Source organism: Amaranthus tricolor, chromosome 4 (genome assembly GCF_026212465.1).
Source record: "Amaranthus tricolor cultivar Red isolate AtriRed21 chromosome 4, ASM2621246v1, whole genome shotgun sequence".
Lineage (NCBI taxonomy): Eukaryota > Viridiplantae > Streptophyta > Magnoliopsida > Caryophyllales > Amaranthaceae > Amaranthus > Amaranthus tricolor.
In genome coordinates this window covers 14,224,032-14,244,910 of record NC_080050.1, presented here as the reverse complement: position 1 = coordinate 14,244,910, position 20,879 = coordinate 14,224,032, and the positions used below count along the sequence as shown (strand labels likewise).

At 31.9% G+C, this 20,879-nt stretch overlaps 2 protein-coding genes across 3 annotated transcripts; both read right to left on the bottom strand.

The window, feature by feature from the left end:
• Positions 1 to 1,328: 1,328 nt before the first annotated feature.
• LOC130810263 (uncharacterized) lies at positions 1,329 to 5,822 on the bottom strand. The gene is made up of 3 exons (XM_057676252.1): positions 5,663 to 5,822; positions 5,322 to 5,379; positions 1,329 to 3,833 (listed from the first exon to the last, which is right to left on the bottom strand). The coding sequence occupies exons 1-3, from the start codon at positions 5,699 to 5,701 to the stop codon at positions 1,492 to 1,494; spliced, it is 2,439 nt and encodes an 812-aa protein (XP_057532235.1). The 5' UTR covers positions 5,702 to 5,822; the 3' UTR covers positions 1,329 to 1,491.
• Positions 5,823 to 14,494: 8,672 nt separating this feature from the next.
• Positions 14,495 to 18,943, bottom strand: LOC130810261 (uncharacterized). Of its 2 annotated transcripts, none has more exons than XM_057676251.1 (7): positions 18,756 to 18,943; positions 17,870 to 18,207; positions 17,694 to 17,787; positions 17,084 to 17,205; positions 16,795 to 16,908; positions 15,048 to 15,155; positions 14,495 to 14,908 (listed from the first exon to the last, which is right to left on the bottom strand). In XM_057676251.1, exons 2-7 carry the CDS (start codon positions 18,188 to 18,190, stop codon positions 14,855 to 14,857), a joined length of 813 nt encoding a protein of 270 aa, XP_057532234.1. In that variant the 5' UTR covers positions 18,191 to 18,207; positions 18,756 to 18,943; the 3' UTR covers positions 14,495 to 14,854. The 2 variants fall into 2 exon arrangements, with proteins under 2 accessions (XP_057532234.1, XP_057532233.1); XM_057676250.1 differs by lacking the exon at positions 18,756 to 18,943 and adding an exon at positions 18,306 to 18,728.
• Between the last annotated feature and the right edge of the window lie 1,936 nt (positions 18,944 to 20,879).

Here is a 20,879-nt window from a genome sequence, read left to right as displayed (position 1 = left end):
TATATATATATATATACATATATATATATATACATATATATATATATATATATATATATATATATATATATATATATATATATATATATATATATATATACATATATATATATATATACATATATATATATATACATATATATATATATATATATATTTATATATATATATATATATATATATATATATATATATATTTATATATATATGTATATATATATATATGTATATATATATATATATATATATATATATATATGTATATATATATATATGTATATATATATATATATATATATATATATATATATATATATATATATATATATATATATATATATATATATATATATATATATATATATATATATATATATATATATATATATATATATATATATATATATATATATATATATATATTATTTTTATATGCGAAATTAGTGGGGTGTTATAGTTTATGTTGTTCATTAAATTGAAAAATTCAAAAAAGGGTATAGATTGAATGAATTGTGATTAATGGGTCTTTTTGAGAAATTTTGTTTTGATGAGAAAATTGTTGTAGGAATTAACAATAATAAGAGCAGATTCTTGAAAGTATGTAGTACTGATATAGATATTTGAGTATCCAATTGAAGATTTGCATAGAGGAGAATGATGAAGAGGTCCACAAAAATAAATTATTACTCAGTATAATTAGTGCTTTATTAAAAGAAGGGGTTTTAATGGTGGATGTGTTAGTGTTGGGGTGGGAGAGTGATGGTGATTGGGAAGGGTGAGAGAGAGGTTGAGGACGAAGGGTAAAATTAGAGTTAATTGGGTAATTAGGTTAGATTAATGAGTTTAATAGAAAGTCAAAGGTTATTTACCTTGGTCAACGATCATTGAACAGGTAATCCGATGAAGTAGCTGTATCAATGTCGTATTTGGTAATTTGAAGGCTAGTGTTTGAAAAAAAAAAAAAAAAAAAACAACTACAAAGTTGTTTATTCAAAAATACAAAACTTCAAGGTTATAGCATGTACCGCTCCTTTTTTATAAAGTTAATAGAAAATATGTGAAAATTATAAGCAATATAAATATGTTGAAGTAAAGTTGTAGAAGATATGTAGAGAGTATAAAATTATTAAATATTAAAATGAGGATGGACAAGGTTAATTTTATCCAAAGTTTGTGATACAGATAAAAAGACAAATAAATAGAACAATCTAAAATGAAAAATAGAAACAACTTAAAAGGAATAGTGGAAGTTTGTTGAATTTGATTTGTAAAAGTTAAAACTAGTATTGTAATCACAATTAAAAGCAAATTGTTGGTAATAATATAATTTATGCAAATTTCATATGTCAAGAAATTACAGATTAATCAGGGGAACATTACACTTAAAAAAAGGATTTAATATGATAAGGAATTTGCGACATTGTGTGTTTTCAAGAAAATTCTTATTAATTCATATTGTAATATTATAGGATACTTGTTTTTATTATTTTTCTATTGAGCATTAATTAAGAGCTTTCTAGGAGAACCTGAACCTAAGCATGAACACTTTTCACCAGAGGCTTGACCTGAACTTTTGTTGGTTAATGATCCTGATGCCTGAGCAGATGCATGGCCTGATGCATGTGCGGATGAACTACTAGAAATTGACCCTGAACCTTCAAATGAAGCGCTTCCAGAAATTTTTCCGTATGCTTGGCTTGAAGATTGCTTAGATGAATCACCCGAAGAAGAACTTTGGCTCGATTTTTGAGTTTTACTCGTTCCAAAAGATTGCCCAGATGCATTACTTGATGCACTTCCTGAAGATTGGCTTGATTTTTGAGCTTCAGTCGTTCCAGAAGATTTCCCAGATACTTTACTTGATGCACTTCCTGAAGATTGGCTTGATTTTTGAGTTTTAGTCATTCCAGAAGATTGCCCAGATGCATTACCTGATGCACTTCCTAAAGATTGGCTTGATTTTTGAGTTTTAGTCATTCCAGAAGACTGCCCAGATGCATTACCTGATGCATTTCCTGAAGATTGGCTTGATTTTTCAGTTTTAGTCATTCCAGAAGACTGCCCAGATGCATTACCTGATGCATTTCCTGAAGTTTGGCTTGATTTTTCAGTTTTAGTCATTCCAGAAGATTGCCCAGATGCATTACCTGATTCGTTTCCTAAAGTTTGGCTTGACTTTTCAATTTGACTCATTCCAGAAGATTCCCCAGATGCATTACCTGATACATTTCCTGAAGATTTACTTGATTTATTACTTGAAGTTTTATCGGATCCTTGACCAGATTCGTTGCTTACTTCTTGCCTTGTAGCTTCGCTTGATGTTTTTCCAGAAAATTGTTTAGATGCATTGGTAGAAGATGAACCAGATCCTTCACCTGAAGAACTCGCAAAAGACCTTCCAGATGTTTGACCCGAAGATTTTCCAGATGAAGCATTAGAACTAGAAGCTTGGCTTGATTTTTCAGCTGAAGTCTTTGTAGAAGATTTCTCAGATTCTTTGCCTGAGGAATTTCCTACAGATTGGCTCGATGCCTTATTTGAAGCTTCGCTTGATGCTTGTCCTTGGCTTGAATGCGACGTTGATGATTGTGATTTGCTTGAATGTGAACTTTCCCAAGAATGTGAATGTGATGATTTCCAAGAATGTGAATGTGATGTGTGGGCTTGGCTTGAATGTGATGCTTGAGCTTGTGATTGGCTTGAATGAGATGATTGGGTTTGGGATTGAGCCTTACCTTGGGCTTGGCTTGAATGTGATGCTTGCCCTTGTGCTTTAGTTTGAGATTGAGCTTTACCTTGGGATTGATATTGACCTGTAGTTGATGCCTCTTTTGATGCCTTGCCTTGGGTTGAATCTGATGCCTCTTTTGAAGACTTGTCTTTGCTTGAACTAGAGGATTTTGAGAATTTGCCTTGTCCTGAAGACTGACCTTGGCCGGAAGCTTGGCTTGAATGTGATACTTGTGTTTCAGCTTGGGATTGAGCTATGACTTGGCCTTGGTCATGACTTGAAGTAGACGCCTCTTTTGATGCTTTACCTTGAGTTGAACTTGATGCCTCTTTTGAGGCATTGCCTTGGCTTGAACTAGATTTTTGCCCTTGGCTTGAGGATTGCCCTTGACCTGAGAATTTACCTTGGCCTGAGAACTGACCTTGACTGGACGATTGACCTGAATGTGATGATTGGGCTTGAGCTTGCCCTTGAGATTGGCTTGAAGTTGATGCCTCATTTGATGTATTGTCTTGGCTTAAATCTGATGCCTCTTTTGAAGCCTTGCCTTGGCTTGAACCAGATGTTTTCCCTTGACCTGAGAATTGACCTTGGCTTGAGAATTGACCTTGACCGGATGCTTGGCTTGAACGCGATGCATGTGTTTGTGATTGTGCTTGTCCTTCAGCTTGGGCATGGGCTTTATCTTGGGTTTGAGCTTGAGCTTGGCTTGAAGCTGATGCCTCTTTTGATACCTTGCCTTGGCTAGTCTTCGATGCCTCTTTTGAAGCTTTGCCTTGGCTTGAACCAAAAGTTTGCCCTATGCCTGAGAATTCGCCTTGACCTGAGACTTCACCTTGGCCTGAGCCTATTGCTTGCCCTTGGCCTGAGCCTATTGCTTCCCCTTGGCCTGAGAATTGGCCCTGACCTGAGAATTGACCTTGGCCTGAGAATTGACCTGATCCTCTACTTGAACCAAATCCTTGACCCTCAACTGAGGCTTGACCCTTGCCTTGGCCTTGGAAATAACCCGATCCTTGAAAACCTCCACCCCAATGGAAGTGTCCGGAACCTCCAAAACTTCCTTGCCCTTGAGCCGAACCTGATGCATGGCTGGAACCACCTTGATCATAAAAAGTAGAGGTTTTAAAACCATATTTAGTGAGGTCTTCATAAACTTACAAGTTATTTTGTAGTGTTAAGTATCCATTTATAATAATAGATTCTAAAATCTCATTATTTTTAAGTTAATTTTTAAATTTCATGTATTTAAATGGGTTCATCAAGTTTTTAATATTTATTTGGCCCATCTATAATCACCAATAATACGATAAAGAATCCACACAAAGTAAGGTGAAGAAGACAAACCCATTAATTCATATTTTATTTAAAAAATTAGGAAAATTTTATGTAATAATCCTGAACTTTTGTCTTTTTTAGGTAGTACATAAATATTATTTTTAAATTCACATGTTGACCTTAACTTTCTAACTTTTTCACATGGTAGTTAAAAGAAAGTTTTTTTATTAACTTTACACTATTTTTAGTCAATAAAATGATATTTTTTTCAAAAAAACAAACGTCATGATCACCATAATTGACCATAAAATTTGAAATCTAGTCGAAAAGTTAATTAATTTAACCAAAAATTCAACATTTTGCCTACCATATGGAAGTGTTCAAAGCTCAAAGTCACCACGTGAATTTAAAAAACATTTTTAAAAAAACCAAAAATTCAGAACTACCACGTAAAATTTCTAAAAAAATTAAAACCTTATGATATTATATAAGTGAAGAAATATTATAAGGATATCAAACCACAATCAGCGTAGATCATAAATTTCTTTTTACATCCATGATTTTCATTTATGCTGAACGATGATAAGCGAGAAAGAAAATTGGAGTTTTTTGTAAGTAAAAATAGATTCATTTAAACAAAAACAAATTCCGTAACGTTTCTGATAATTTTTAGGCTCTAGGCGAAAAAATTAAAAAAAGGGATCCCCATATAAGTAAAGTTTCGGTTATTTTTTCTCCAACTATGTATTTTTTAGTCTTGCATTTAACAGAAAAATCTATTACTGCAAGTTCGATCCATGCTAAAAGCTAATTATACAAATAGTAATTTTTAATTATAAAGATATATATATCATCAATTATTCATGTGGTTCTTCAAATCTAGAATCAAAGTCATTTTCAACTTACCTTTTTTTTCTTCTTTTTATTTTTTAAATGATAATGAAAATAAATCTTCTAAGAATCTTATATTTACTTTGGTTATGAATGTTTTCGCTAATATTGTTACTCTTATAGGATAAATGAAAGTTGTTTCAATACACCCATAATAATAGAGAACAAATGAATTATTAGTCAATTAGATTTTCTAGTATTGAAAATGTTTTAAATTAAATATAAATAAATATAAATATTGTAGCTATGATAAATCAATATTAACTTGATGTTTCTTCCCTAGTTGTATGCCTTTTCATATAAGCTAACTAACAAAAAGGAAAATAGAACAATTTAGCATGAAGGAGATTTATTTTCAAAACTATTATTGATAATAATAAATTAAGAAAAAGAAATTATGTGGCTTTCAAAAATTATTTACCTCCATATCCACCTGGTATTATCGGAAAAAAATGTGCTTCCGTAAATGCTGTTGCTATCTGCCCAAATTTAAACAAAATTAATAAGGAAATATTAGGTTTATAAGTGACAATTTTTTTAACCTATACATATGGTGTGTTGATTTAGTTTTAAATTTGTTGAAATAATTAGATTTGTGATATTCTCTATAGTTGGGAATTATAATAAATCTTTAGAGAATATATTAATTTAATTTCAACAAATTTAACGTCTAAACTTATGCACTAGATGTATAAATTAGAAAAAATCCTAATAATAGTCATATTTTTGTCTCTGAAAAAAACAAGTATATATGTGCTTTACATAGAGAATAGCAATTATCTTGAGAATTTGTGACCCCATTGAAGCTTATTGCAAAATATTTTTGTAAAATATTTTTTTAAAATAAAGGAAAATAAATTTTTTGTGTTTTCTCTTTTTTCTTTTTTTTATAAAAATATATACTATAGAGTAAGAAATTAAGACTTTATTAGAATGGTGTGAGATAAATAAGCTAAGAGGGTGGGTATTTATACAAATTAGGAAACAAGATGTTGGATAATCCTCCTCAAAATGTGGAAAATTTTGAATTAATGTATGGTTAGCAATACTCAATAATTTTTCATTCCAAAAATAAAATTTAATTCACTAATTTATGTTCACACAAATTTTAACTATAACTTCTCCTTTTTATTATTTGTTTACCTATATATAAAGAAATTATTGGTTTATAATAATTTTAACTTGTAAAGAGAAATTCACGAGGATTCAAATTCTCTTTCTTCCTAATTTGTCAGATAAAATAAGAAAAACATATGTAAATAATTAACGACGGTTGAAAAAAAAATAAATTGTATTATAAAATTTGTAATATATTTAAAATGGATCCATTGTAGTTTAACTCACCATATATGAATACTTGTAATTAACAAATAATAAAAAATTATAAATTAAGAAGAGTAATCTAAAATATGTAATTTCAATAAAGTCAAATGTAAATCATGAATACATGAACAAAAGATAATCAATGTGGCTATGTATGTAAGTATGCTCAACTAAAATAGACATGTATTCAAATTATATAGAAAGTTAATATAAAAAATGGCTACTTATCACAACATACATATACATAATAAATTGTTTCCTTTTGTCTTAAATTAGTTGTTACACAAAATATTTTTAATTTTTGAAAATGCAGATGAAAAATAGTATTAAAATAATATTAAAATAATATTCAAAGTATAGATAAAATTAGAAAAGAAAAGTGAATTCATTACTTATGAAATAAAAATGTAGGTAAAATGACAAAATACTAGAAATTAAAAGGATAAGAGAGCATAGTTTGAAGATTTTTCGTTTATTAAGGATTAGAAAAAAAAGATAATGGTGCTTCTCTATTCTTCCTCCTTGTCCATACTCATGCACATAGTAGAATCCATTGAAATATTTGGCAACTAATTTTTCACAATTTATTTTGGGAAATGATCAATGATACCCCTAAGTTTTTACACTTTTGCACTTTATTAATGGTACTCCTAAGTTTTTTCGATTATCAATGGTACGCTCGTGTTATTGAGCGTCTTACAACTGTAACATTTTCAATTTTTTTCCGTCCAAAAACGTTAGCTTTTTTTCTTTTTCTTTTATTTTTTAATGTATTAAAATGAAAAATAAAAGAAAGGAAAAAAATTAAAGGTTTTGGACAATTTTGGACGAAAAAAATTAGAAAATGTTACGGTTGTAAAACGCTTAATAACACAAGGGTACCATTGATAATCGAAAAAACTTAAGAGTACCATTGAAAAAGTGAAAAACTTAGAGGTATCATTCATAAATTATCATTTATTTTTGACTTGATTTAGGGTTCTTTAGTAATAGTTTTTAGTGGATCTAGGACTAGGAGCGGTGATTTTATATTGATTGATGGCTATTATAATTTGTGCAAAAAAAATTGTATTTATAAATATTAACACTTAAGAAAATAGTGTAAAAAAGTTAAATATAATTAACATTGTGAATTATAACTAAATATCACATCATACAAGTACACATTAAATGAACCACTCTATCTTGAATTAAATGTCATATACTTCATATACTCCCTTTGCTCTAAAATGATTAGGCCAAATCTAATGGAATGAAAACCAATAACATTGATTAAAAGTGATATATATATATATATATATATATATATATATATATATATATATATATATATATATATATATATATATATATATATATATATATATATATATATATTTTATGAAAATATGTGAGAAATATATTAATGATATGAAAAAAATAAGTTAAATGTATGAATGATAATTTTAAAAAGAGGATAGGTTGTAGCCAAAAATAAAAATAGGTCAAATTCAATGGGATTGACTAAAAAAAAAGTAAGGCTAATTTTTTGTACACGAGATGAAAAAATAAATTTAATTTGTGAATAAAATAAGAAGATAGAGAGCAAATCTATGGCTAAAAATAAAAATGCACGCAAGTAGCAAATGATAAATATTTACGCATCATGTAACCAACGTACCTTTCTATTTATTAACCGGCTGCTGCAGGTTTCTACTAGTCGTTGCCATCCATTTAACACATCATGCCTTCTTCTTCCACGATATAACAACCTCTATGATCAACACCATTTTTAACCAAAAAAAACTCATGGGAGAGAAAATCACGACATTCATTAATTAATTTCTTAAACCCTAATTACTATGAGAAAAAATGTATTGTCATGGATCTTTTTCTTCTCATAATGGAGGTTACATTTAACAAAAATGAAGTATGAACATGGAGCTATGGAAAATTGCAGATAGCGGAGGGACTTTCGAATTGAAGAAAAGTTTTATGCTTGTCTAAATTGGTCTATAAGTGTTTTATTTAAGATTTGCTATCACTGGTTTTTCATAAAAATATGCTACTATCATATAGAACATTCCATACATATATTGCTTATTTTTAATAGTCAATCAATTATGATTATTTGGTATGAAATTTTATTTGTTATCAATAAGGTAAGCAAGAAATTGCAATCTAGGTCTATGTATATAAACACCACCATTGAACAAGTAAAAAACATGTGTCATATTTTGAAAAGTTTAGAGAAAAGGTTTTACTTCTAGCATGAATATTGCTAAAAATATTGCACTTGATATTGATGTAGAGCCTATCCTTTCAACTAAATGTCATGTTATTAGGAAAAAAAAATTTTTGGTGAAAATAATTTAGTGGATAAACAAAATCAGTCACCTGAAAAAATTTTTAGGGCTGAGTATTTTTTGGTTGTTGTAGATATGGCAAGTACTTCTTTGGCAAATAGATTTGAAGCATTGGAAACCTTTCAAAATATCTTTGGATTTTTATTTGATTCTAACAAGTTAAAATCATTAGATGAAAATGAGTTGAGAAAACGTTGTGTTACTTTTAACTCTACTTTTTCTTATGGAGATTCTTTAGATGTTAATTTAAAAAATCTTTATTCAGAATTGAAAGTGTTGCAATCTAGTTTGCCAAATAATGTTATGTTAGCAACTGAAATTTTTGAGTTTGTCAAATCTGCAGATTGCATTTTGAATATTTCTCATAATCCCGGTGACTGTGGCATCAGCCGAAAGAAGTTTTTCAAAATTAAAATTAATCAAAACCTATTTGAGGTCATTAATGTCACAAGAATGATTGAATAATCTTGCAATTTTATCAATCAAAAAGGAACTTTTGGAGAAGATCAATGTTGATACTCTTATAATCTTATTAATGGTTTTTCTACTCAAAAAGCCTGTAGAACTCATTTTTATGATCTTTTGAGTTTTTGTTTTTTACCTCTAGTGAAATTGAAAATGTAATTTTTCAAAACATGTGTGCTTCAATGAATGAATTTTTTTTACATCTTATATTCTTCTTCAAGGGCTCTATTATACTATTTTTTTCTTAGGGCATATTAAAGACGGCATTATCAATCAATTAACTGAGTATTTGACACATTAGAGTTATTTGATAATCTTTGTAGCCAATAAGATTTTACCATTAAATTTTCCACATTAGACCAAAAATTAGGCGGGAAAAATTTAATCATTTCGTGACAGAGGGTTAAATTGATTCTTTTAGTATTAGTATATTGCATATAGAAGATAGAGAAAATTACTCTTAAAATTTCAACTTTGGATATTTAATTCTAAAAATCTCAATTTTGGATTAATATTTAAAAATCTAAACTTTGGTGGTTCCTAGTTTTAAAAGCACTAGACTCCTTGGTAACTAGTAGAGAAGGTTTAACATCCTACATGGCATTATGTTGTTGGTCCACGTGTCTTTTCAATAAAAAAACCTGTTGATAAAAAACACATGATCCTGACCTAACCACCAGCACCTCCTCGTAGGCCCTGTAGACGACTCTAGCAGCTTCTCCCTTATAACCACCAGTCGTCGCAAGTCACCAAGCTAGCCTTTAGCCGTTGTCGTTATCTAATTTAGTTGTCACCTTCTCTTTTCTTATTCTTCTTCCTAATTCAAAACCACCATTACCTAATTCATCACCACACCACCTCATCCACAGTGGTCCCTAACATCAGCTACATGAGTTGTGGTGGTCAAGGATTGTGGTCGAAGTAGTTGTGTAACACCACTGAATTTCCAACCCCTTAAACAAAACCAAAATCGTGAAGGACGGGAGGAAATTCGGGTGTTACATAAAAATAAAAGGTAAAGAATTTTAAATAAACGTTAAAGATTAATTTTAATTAGGTGGGTGAGTGGAAATTTCGGCAACATCTCTACTGAAATTGAGGATATAATGTAGATCGATAAATGGAGTAATTCAACTAAACTAATCGAAGGTATCAAAGCCCTCCAAAAGATTTCACAACGGGATGAATCATCGTTGGCTCATCAATTCCCTAATTCCAAAACGAATCATGGTTCCAGTGTTAACACATCGGTTTAACGGATACAACAGAACTATTCTTACGATCATACATCCAGAAACTATGCAGCGGACTATAACTTTACATAGAATTACATGGCTCCAAGAAAAAGTGATTATACAACCCAAAACTTAACAATTAATATAAGAGCTACAACGTTAGACTAATCGTATAGTAATTGCTATAATCGCACTCCACTCTTTCCCCAATGCCAAGCAAAAGAAACTCTTATACCTGTTATGCCAAGCTATGATCCTCTTGCTGCTCAACATAATGACCATAGTCAAATGTGTCATAGCAGGAACATCATAGGAAGTCATGAACAAACAACAACAAACACATACACGTCAGTAATCAATGAACTTATAACAATTAGAGTCATTAACAAAATGATAGACAACGATATTGCATAGAAATAACGAATCTACTCATCTGTCTAAACACCTCTATTTACTCATGATTTCTCTTTCAAAATACTAATCCCTCGAAGTATATTCAAAGGTAGTGGATCTTTTCTCTATTCATGGCATACTGACACGGCTAAGGGCGTTGTCGGTCACCCGGCGCCCATGGCAAAGTATGAGCTCATAACCCCTCCAACTGACCCTCTCGGGTCCTACCTTCTGGAAAACTAACACACTGGGGTACCAATCCAGTGAAGAGGCCACCATATTGGGGTTTGCAAGGCCCGCATGGTAACACCTCGGTCAAGGGGCAGTATCGGCCACCCGGCGCTCAATGACAAAAGTATGCTCACACCCCCTTACGGTGATCCCGTCGGATCTCACCTAGGGGACTACTAAATCAACCAGACATAATCCAGTTGAGTCACACCAATTAATCATAATCAAAGCTCAATAACTAGGAAATCACTTCGATACCACACACAACCATGGTGCTTTCTCTACTATTTAAGAGTTTGTTCTCATAGTCTTATTATGCTTTCATTCTACTTGCCTATACCACTATTATGATTATTCGATAGCATAGTTTACTTTCTGGAGCTCTATAATTCTAATACGATGCATATAATCATAAAATATTGATAATACCTTGAAACGATGAATATGATAATTAATTACTACGTGTACGTACCTGTAAGCGTCACTGCACGACCAAAAGTTAAGAAAGTCACCCAACTAAGGGTCTACTTTCCTCTTATAAACTGGGAATCTATACAAGTTAGGAATAGAATAATAAGTTCCCTTAATAACTTTGTCATACCAACTAAATGCCCAAGTAACCACTATCATCCGCTCAAGATAAGTTTCCAATTGCTCTAGCACACACACACATCTCATTCACACCAATAATAATCATTGACTCAACAACAACATAAGTCTTTTCCATCAATTTAAGAATAAAAGAATTATGTGAATCGTTCCTTTACATCGACCAAATTTGAGTTATATTGGTTCACGTTTCCTTAAAAAAAATAACAAATCACACTTGAATCATATGATATTAATATAGTGCTAATATGACAACAATGACAAATCTCAAAGCTACCACATCGCAATATCATTTATTATATTCTCCGAAGCTAGAAAAACTACAATCAAACATCACAACAAGTAACTTTAGCAACTTTCAACAACAAGTTAGACACTATACTTATGACTTGTTAAAATTAACTTATTAAAATTATACATTTATGACTTCAATAACAACCTAATGAGGTATTAATAACTCTCAACAATTAAATCACTAACAATTAGCAACTACTACTCCCAATTAACAACAAAAACCATTTCTATAGTCAACTATAATCAAAATCATTACTAATTACCACAACAATAATCAACCAAGTCTTAAAACTACTTATAAGATTGTTGAATTAATCACCACATCACCAAAGTAGCATACAAACAAACACACACACACACTACTAGTAATCACAAATCTAAATAAAACCCTAGTCCTTTCATGTTCAAAGATAATACTTTTAACTATTACCCATACTAAAATTCAATGAAACCAATACACAATCAACACACAACTCATAAACATAGTAGATTCTAATTAGAAACAATAAATTAATCAATTTGAAAAGTGAGAGGTGGCTTGCAATAGGTGAAACTAGAAAATAGGTTAAGAGGTTGGTGGTTCTTGTGGTGGTGGCGTGACCCAAGGTGTTGGTGGTGGAGGAGGGTTGCGTGGAGTCGGTGGGGAAGCAAACCCGTAGCCTACTGCTACTGTGAAGTGCAACCGCAGTCGCCTGCTGCTGGGGGCTGCACGTAGGAGTGAGGAGGGAGGCCGATGTTGCTTGTGGTGGATATGGGAGGCTACCGACTGCTGCTCTAGGGGGTTGTGGCTGCTCAGCAGTGAGGGAGAGGGGAAAAAAAGAAGGAGGAGGAGGGAAGAGGGAGTAAGGGCTAATGAAGTAATGAGTGTTACTACTTAAAACCCTAACACCTCTTTTTATTTTGTTTATTTATTTATTTATTTATGTAGATTCGTCTTCTTACGATGGACCTTTGTGTGCTCACAAATTTAATAAATAATAATTATAATTCGAACCTCTTATTTTAATAATTGCAATTCCATATTTATTTTTTTTCTAATATAATTGTGTTAATATTTAAATTCGTCTATGAAAGAAATTTATTAAAATTAATTCAAAAATATAATAACAGACTTTTTAAAGTTCACCACAATAATAAGTTTTAAAAAAAATATAAAAGAAATTATACAAAATTTGAAATTATTAGTGTTACATAAAAAAAAGTTGTAATTTGTGTAAAGATATAATTTTATAAAAAAATAATTTACTATTTTTAATATTTTATTTGTATTCTAGTCATTTTTTTATTAGTATAAAAATCATATTTAAAAGAATAAACGATAAGATCAATTATTATAGTGATTGGCTTTAAAAGTCAAGCACTAAATCTTTGTTATATTCCGCAAATGAAAAGAGTTTATTTGCGATATATAAAAGAACCATGCAGGGTTCTCACCTTTTGGGGGTAAATTTGACCGCTCACCTCTAGTACACCCTCTCAAGGGAGTACGAGTATGGAGTGTCCGTCACCTTCTCTCACCTAGACCTTATTTTCGAGCGGGATGTTGGGTTGATGATGATGAATATATTTGGCAAATTCAAAGAGAAAGAAGAAATAAGGTTAAGAAAAACATTCGGTAGGCTATGACTTCTCCCATCTAGAGAAAACCCTTTTATAGAGATATAGAGATTGGGTTTCTTCTCCCATAGAGTTGTTTGGATGGGTGTTTTGACCGCCGGTTAGGCCTCCAAGGGAGGTTTGCCTTCTTAAGTATTTAAGTATTTATCTTCTTAAGTTTGATTTTGAAGTCTTGACTGGCTTCAGAGAACAAATCGTGAAGATACAATGGGTTTTGTGCTGCTTTTTTCGGATGGTTGTATGTTGTGGATTTGGGTCAATACCCAGAATTTAAACGTCTCCTTGGTTGGTTCAGTCCGGCGATGATGAGCTCTTGCTCGTGGTGTAGCCTAAGACTGGGTAAAGCTTTGCCCAAGTCCGAGGGTGGGTTGGCTTGACACCTTTTGCTTGGTGGTTGTCGCGTGCGAGAACTCGCATTCCATGGTTAACTCGATCTTGGATTAGCGAGGATAGGGTTTGCCTCCACTTATTTAGTGTCCCTTGGCGGCTATTAAGATGGAGTTTTTCCAAGTTCTACAATAATGTCCTATGTTGGCCTTCTCTCCTTGTTTGAAGCAAGAGTTTGCAGTTAAGTTTGCTGTTTGCCACGAGAAGTACCTATTCAAACTCACTGTGTTTTGATTTTAAACGAGGGTATAATAAGGCCCATCTCATTTTATACGCTGGTGTTGCGTGTTGCAAGGTGCTAGGCTCTTTCCTTGGAGATGTAGCACGTGTGTTCTACAAACGCCGGTCTAAGTAAGGGTGGTTGCATCTGGTGTCTAGAGCAAATTAGTAAGACCTTGCTGCTTTTGGGCTTTGGATTAGATTTACGGCCTTTAGTATTGTACTTGTAGTTGTTAGGTTTTGGGTCTAAGGTGATAAGGTCATCCCACTATGTGTACCTTATTGTCTACGGTGTAGTTTGGAACTTCTTAAGGTGAAGGTCCCTTACCCATGAGAGACTTTGCGCACAATACTTTCATGTAATTATTTTGAAAATTAATATAAATCATTTAATTGTAAAAAAAAAAAAGGAAAAAAAAACTATTCGATACATGGAAAGATGAAAATCACCGACGTCTCATAAGGAAGTCATTAGAAGGCAAGAATTAACAGCTTTGAATTTGATGTTAAGAGTAAAATCAATTTTCTAACATGCCCAAAAAATTATGACACTAATAACTTGGTAATATATATTTACAGCAACAAGTTATATCTGTGCTTACAATCATCGAATTTGACCCATAACAAGAATAATCAAAAACATCTAAGTATATTACCTCCATTCATAAATAATTGTAACTGATTATGACATTGTTTGATAAAGTATCATTTCAGTTGCAAGTATAATAAGACGGAGGAATTACACAAGATTGTCATTGACGTGCACGCTATAAAACTCAATCTAATCGGCCGAAAATAGAACAGGAGGCTAACACACCCTAAGCCACCTCTTCAAATCATTCAGCTAACTTTGATGGGGGTTGGGACTTATCAATGAGAGACTCAATTTCCTGATCAATAGAAATAAGAATCGAGTTTAGAACGGGAAGCATCAAAAATTAATGCAATAAGTGAAGCAAGGGAACAGAAATCAATCGTCTAATCATTATTTCATGGGGTTTTGACTTTTGATTAAACTGAACAACATACCTTAACAGATTTATCCAAATCATCAAGTTTATGCAAGAAAAGCTCTCGTGAGGCTGTTTCTCTGTGCTCTGTAAATTCTGCATAATGTAGAGAATTTTCAGCCTGTAACTGCACACAAAAGAAGAAATTTCAGGAACCTGATGTGGTCAAATTTCATGGACGTATCATAATCCCAACGGCCAACGCATTTTCTGTCCTTCTCAAGGACCTGAAATTATCATACAAAGAAGTTCTTGCTCAATAAAGAAACAAAATAGAAAACTCTAGTGTCAATGAGTTGATTTTCACCTTAACTTGAATCACTCTCCATTAACCGCTTCTTATGACATAATTTTCACCAAATCTTAATCCTACTCTCGAACATTCCTCAACTCTGCAACAATATTCCTTACCGCCATTTGCAACGTGTTTGAATGTTAAAAGGTAAGTTTTCATAAAAAAATTGTTTTATTACCAACTTTACCACTCCTTCAAGTAGTAACAGATGAGAATAAATTTTATGAAAAACATGCTGAGTTGGACAGGCAAGCATTAACTTAACACATGATTGTCCTAGCAAAATTGCACCAAAAATCATTAATATCATTACCTTATAACACTGCATACCAAACGTGTTGCAAATGGCTTCCGCCTAGACAAGATTTACAGCGGGATAAAGGTAAACAACCCTACCCTTGTGACAATAGAGGTTGTTTCCGATAGACCCAAGACAATTATCATCATTTCAACTTCAAATGAATAAGAAGAGATCATGATTTAATTAGTTATTTTATTTAATTAGTTATTTTTCTATAATCCATCTAAACCGAGGCCAAAGAACCGAAAACATTTAAAGATGATATGTATAAAATTCGTTGAACTCTTAATTATCTTATTGTGTTACATAGTGCATCAACTTTCTTCATTTCCCCCTTGAAAACCTCAACTTCGAACTCTTTCGAACAATGTTTTCCAGTTTTATGCCGAAGCCTAAAGGTGACAGAAGGTGAACTCGAAACAGCAATTACACTTCTTACACCTTTTTCCAACGCAGATTTTATTATATTGATTTGTATTCTTTTGTTAGGGAGGGTGGAGGTCTGTGAGGAAAAGAGCTCAGCGCATTGCTAGAACTGATCAGTAGTTTCAGAACTGCAAAAAGAAGGGGAGGCAATACTCTTTTAGTGCTATGTTCGGCGCTGGTGTCACGCTTGGTATTTGGAGTTTGGCAACGAAAGCTTCAAACTTTAGGAGTGCAGCAATAATGGATTGACAATTTATTTAGGTAAATTTTTTTCTCCAAAAACAAAAATATTCAAGTGTTACTGTGTCTCACATACTATGATACTAGACTCCTCACACAACCTAAACACAAACCCACCTACCCTTATTTTGACGTAGAAGAAAATCATCTCTTATTATAAAAAGGAGACAGTACTTAGCAAATGAATAGCAATCAAATGTATAATCGTGAGACAGCTTTCTTTTACCTCAAACATTTTTCTTCTTTCTCAAGTTTCATGGACATAGACATCGTTAGAGTGAAGAAGGCCAATTTTGACATTTAGAAATTTAGTATCATCAGAGATACGCAAACAATCTTTGGAAACTGCTTTTTGGAATGCGCAACTAACAAGGACTTATATATATTACAGCAAATAGACACCATATGGGTCGAGTAATTTGAATATTGAACAATGAAGTGACCTCAAGGTCTTTATTCTCAAAAGTCACTTGCTGTCTATTGTATATATTTCCTTAGACATACCTTCCACTTTTTGGATGATAGTCTCAAAGAAGCAAATCTTTCATTCGAGGATGACACGTGATTTATAGTCTTTTCAGCATTTAGAAAAACTTTTGAAGCTTCAGCAATAATGACCTACACGGATTACACACTCAAAATCAGATGCTTAACATCTATGAGGTGATCTTAAACATTAACGCAATACATCCCATGCATGATGCAACAAAGTAGTAAAAGCGTAAACAGAAAGAAAATGTTAAAGAGTTTGAGGACGAGTGAAAAGAAGTGTGCTACTGCTATATGATTGTACCTTCCTCAAATGTCCTGGGTTTGATACTCCTTGAACCTGCAATTCATCCACCAGAGCAGCTTTACCACGCGCAATGCTTTCTACTCTGAAAGTTTGTATGCTATATACAGACTGTAAACAACCTAAAATAAAACCACAAAAGATCAGCTGTGGAAGTAAGTATCAGATATGTAAGAATAAACAGAATGATTTTTGGCCACAAACCACGCATTTGAACTCTCATAAAACAGTTCCAGTATAGCATGCACAGAAGGGGATACATAAAATTTTAAAGAGGTGAAAAATATTGAACTCTCAAACACAAAGTTCTAAAAACAGCAAGCCTGAATTTTTGGTGATACATATTTAAGCATCGGATTTAGCCCCCGTTTTTTTAGTTCCTTGGCCTATTATATATAAAGAAAATTTGTATAAGAGCCTCAAAAGTCACTTTGTGCAATAACTAAATTAACACTCAGCATTGCTTCTCTATTACTCTATACTCAAAAGTATCTCCATCACTAATCATAGAGCCGCTTTTCACAAGATAAAAATTAACACCCATCGTGCTATAGCCACTAAAGTAACACCAACAAAACAGATTCAAAAAATAGCAGCTCAAAACCCTAACCTTGCTCTATGATTACATTAATTACCAAGGACAAAGGAATGTGTCTCTCCATCGTCACAGTTTTCCAAAAGGGTAAAAATGATGGTCTAGATGCCTGTCAGAAAACAATTTGAGCAATATCATACTTCCAATCCTTCCTTGCCATCATCCTTAAAAACAATTCAGAGTAAGTATACCTTGTAGACAATTTCAGTCGGTGTGACGTACAACTTCCGAGAAGAAATATCCTTCATGAGCACATATCGTTTAAAGGGTAGGTATAGCAACATAATAACCCCAATTCCCCAAGCCAAAACCAACAGCAGTGATATAGACAGCCATATGATGGTCTCATACTGAAGGCAATTTCGAGCAAGTTCATCAAAGGAGGCCATGTATATAATCTCGCTAGAGTCATCTGTTTCTCTATCCTCATCTGCTTCTAAATTGTCATCAAGAACCAATGTATCGTTTAACGAGTTATATTCAGGAAGACGACCAGTGCTCCCCATAAACATCTTGTCCTTTTTATGAACTATAAAGTGAAAACAACAAAAAAGCTCACATTCATCAACATTTTCATCCATCAAATGGGGGCAAACATCAATGCCCTACCTCCAGAATTATACTCACATGTACACGATTTTCAGGTAAGTCCTCACATAATTGAAATAGTCGTGATTTTCCTATCTTCTGGAAATTGTTCCTAATCTACTTCAGACCCACATTTTCATTCATCAACATTTTCATCAATCAAACCAAGAGCAGGAAAAATCAAACAATTCTAAATTAGTGCAATGATAATAGTAATCCTGCTCAATATTAATATGACAAATTTGAAATCAGCTATATTTTCACAACAAAACTTACTATATCTTCAACAATTAGCCAAAACCCTAGAATCAATCAGCAGTAAATGAAATCAGCTACTTTTTGGAAATGCAATAATAATTGTCCGCTTTTTAATCAAGCAAATACTCATTCAATTAATTAAACGGGAAAAAAATGATTTAATAACACCATTTGTGAAGATGTAAATCAAATTGAATCAAAGATTGAAATCACAATGAAGAGAACACATACCTTTGGCAGCTACAAATTCTTTTTTCCAGAATCGGAAAATTAGAAAGATTCTGATTTAATTTGAGGAGTTTGGGGATTGAGTTGACACTCACAATAACAGAACTAGAAATATCATTCTAGAATTCTGACGAACTAACTACCAGTTCATCACCAGAGTACGACTACTAGATGTTTGGCTCTTCCCGTTACTATTTTGGAAAAATTACCTAGATTAATTAACTTTTTTCGTAATTTTTTTATAATAATCCCACTAATTTTAACCATAAATAATTAAAAGTCAACTAGATAATTTCGATGACCTAAGCTAATTTACAAAAAAATTAAACTGAAAATTAATGTAAAATTTGAGAACTTTTTTGAAAAAGTACGTAAAAAATTCTAAATAATAAAATAAAAAAATCATAATATTTTTAGCATTTTTTTTATATTTTTTCTACATTTTATTTTAATTTATTTTTTTAAAAAGACTTAATATTATGAGTCATTTAGTTACCGCGTTTACTTTAGGAAATTGTCCATTAAAGTTGGGATTATTCATAGTTAATCAATAGATGAGACTATTGTAAAAAAAATCATGAAAATGTTAAATTATTTTATGTAATTTTTCCTAATTTTTATGGTATAAAGAAAACTACAAAATAGATAGATTAGAATCATGAACATAAGCTTCAAATATAAAAAAGTGAAATTCCACGTGGTAATCTTAAGGTTTTGGGTTTTTCACGTAGTAAGCAAAACATTTTAAAAATTCACACAGTAATCTTGAAATTTGCCAAAATGTTCCATCGTGACCTTTTTGCACCAAAAACGTTAGCTAACATTAAAGTCGAAGCTTGAAGGTTGTTGTACCCCTTTTTATTCGACTATACAAATTTCATCAGCTTTCAACATTTTCCTCAAATCATAAACCCTAATTCTACCTTTTTTTCATCCAAATTACTAGAGGTGCTCATTAGGTTGATCGGGTCGGTTTCGGACGGGTGTCATTCGATTCGGTTGTATTTTGGATCGATTATTTTTGGGATACGTGTTACGACGGGTCACACTCGGGTCGGGTGTCGGTTAGTCACGGTTCAGTTGAACACTGGTTATTCGAGCTATCGGGTTAGCATCAGTTCAGTGTCGTTGAAGTTCGAGTCGAGTGTTAATCGGTCTCGGATTGTCATCGATTAATAATTAGTTCGGTTTTACTAGGTATAGATCGGGTTCGAGTATTTTTCAAATAGAATTCGGCTACGAATTACTAATTAATATCGATTGAGTCAATATCAGATTATGTTGTTAATCATTTTTTATAAGATTCCCTCTACTTATAGCAATAAAGTTAAAATGCAAATCAATTAGTGATTGTTACTTTGTTGTTTTTTCTTGTTTGATAGTAAATTAAAATCACATAACTACCAATTTTCATCTAATTTGATTAAAAGTAGTTAAATAAACATTAACCATTAATTATTAACTCTAAATATATGAAATCATGTATTATAAAATATAATTTATTAAAATATATATCATTTTATTAGCTTAACTAATAAGATGATTGAATATGAGTCGATCATACTTTTATGTTAAAAATTGGTTTAGGTTTTCAATAGTTCGATTAAAAATTTGTTCGGGTTAAGTCGGTTTTAGCCGAATTGAGTTTGGTTTCGAGCATGATTCGGTTCGGATATGACTCAGGTCGATCACTATTAGGTTTGGGTTATTTCGGTTAATGCTTATATGTAGGTTACAAAATTTGGTCGCAGCTCGGGTTCAATTATTCCATTTTCGGTTGTCAATCGATTCGGGTGAAGTCGGTTCGATAAACTTGAAAAGGGAACACATTTCGGATAGGTTTACTTTCGGTTCGGTTCAGGTTTTCGCGTTGGGTCACATTTGAACAGCTCTACAAATTATAATTTATTCCTCCAAATTCAAACCCTATTTTTTTCAATTCTTCATCTACTATAAAATTAAGATTTCATTGTGCTTAAAATGAATGTTTTCCGAAATATCTCTTCAAATTCGCTTAGAAACAACAATGAAGTGGTTTGGATTAGAACAAAGAAATATAATTATTGCTTCCAAATCGGATCAAATCTAATCACACTAGAAAAAATCAAATTTGATCTAATCAAGAAG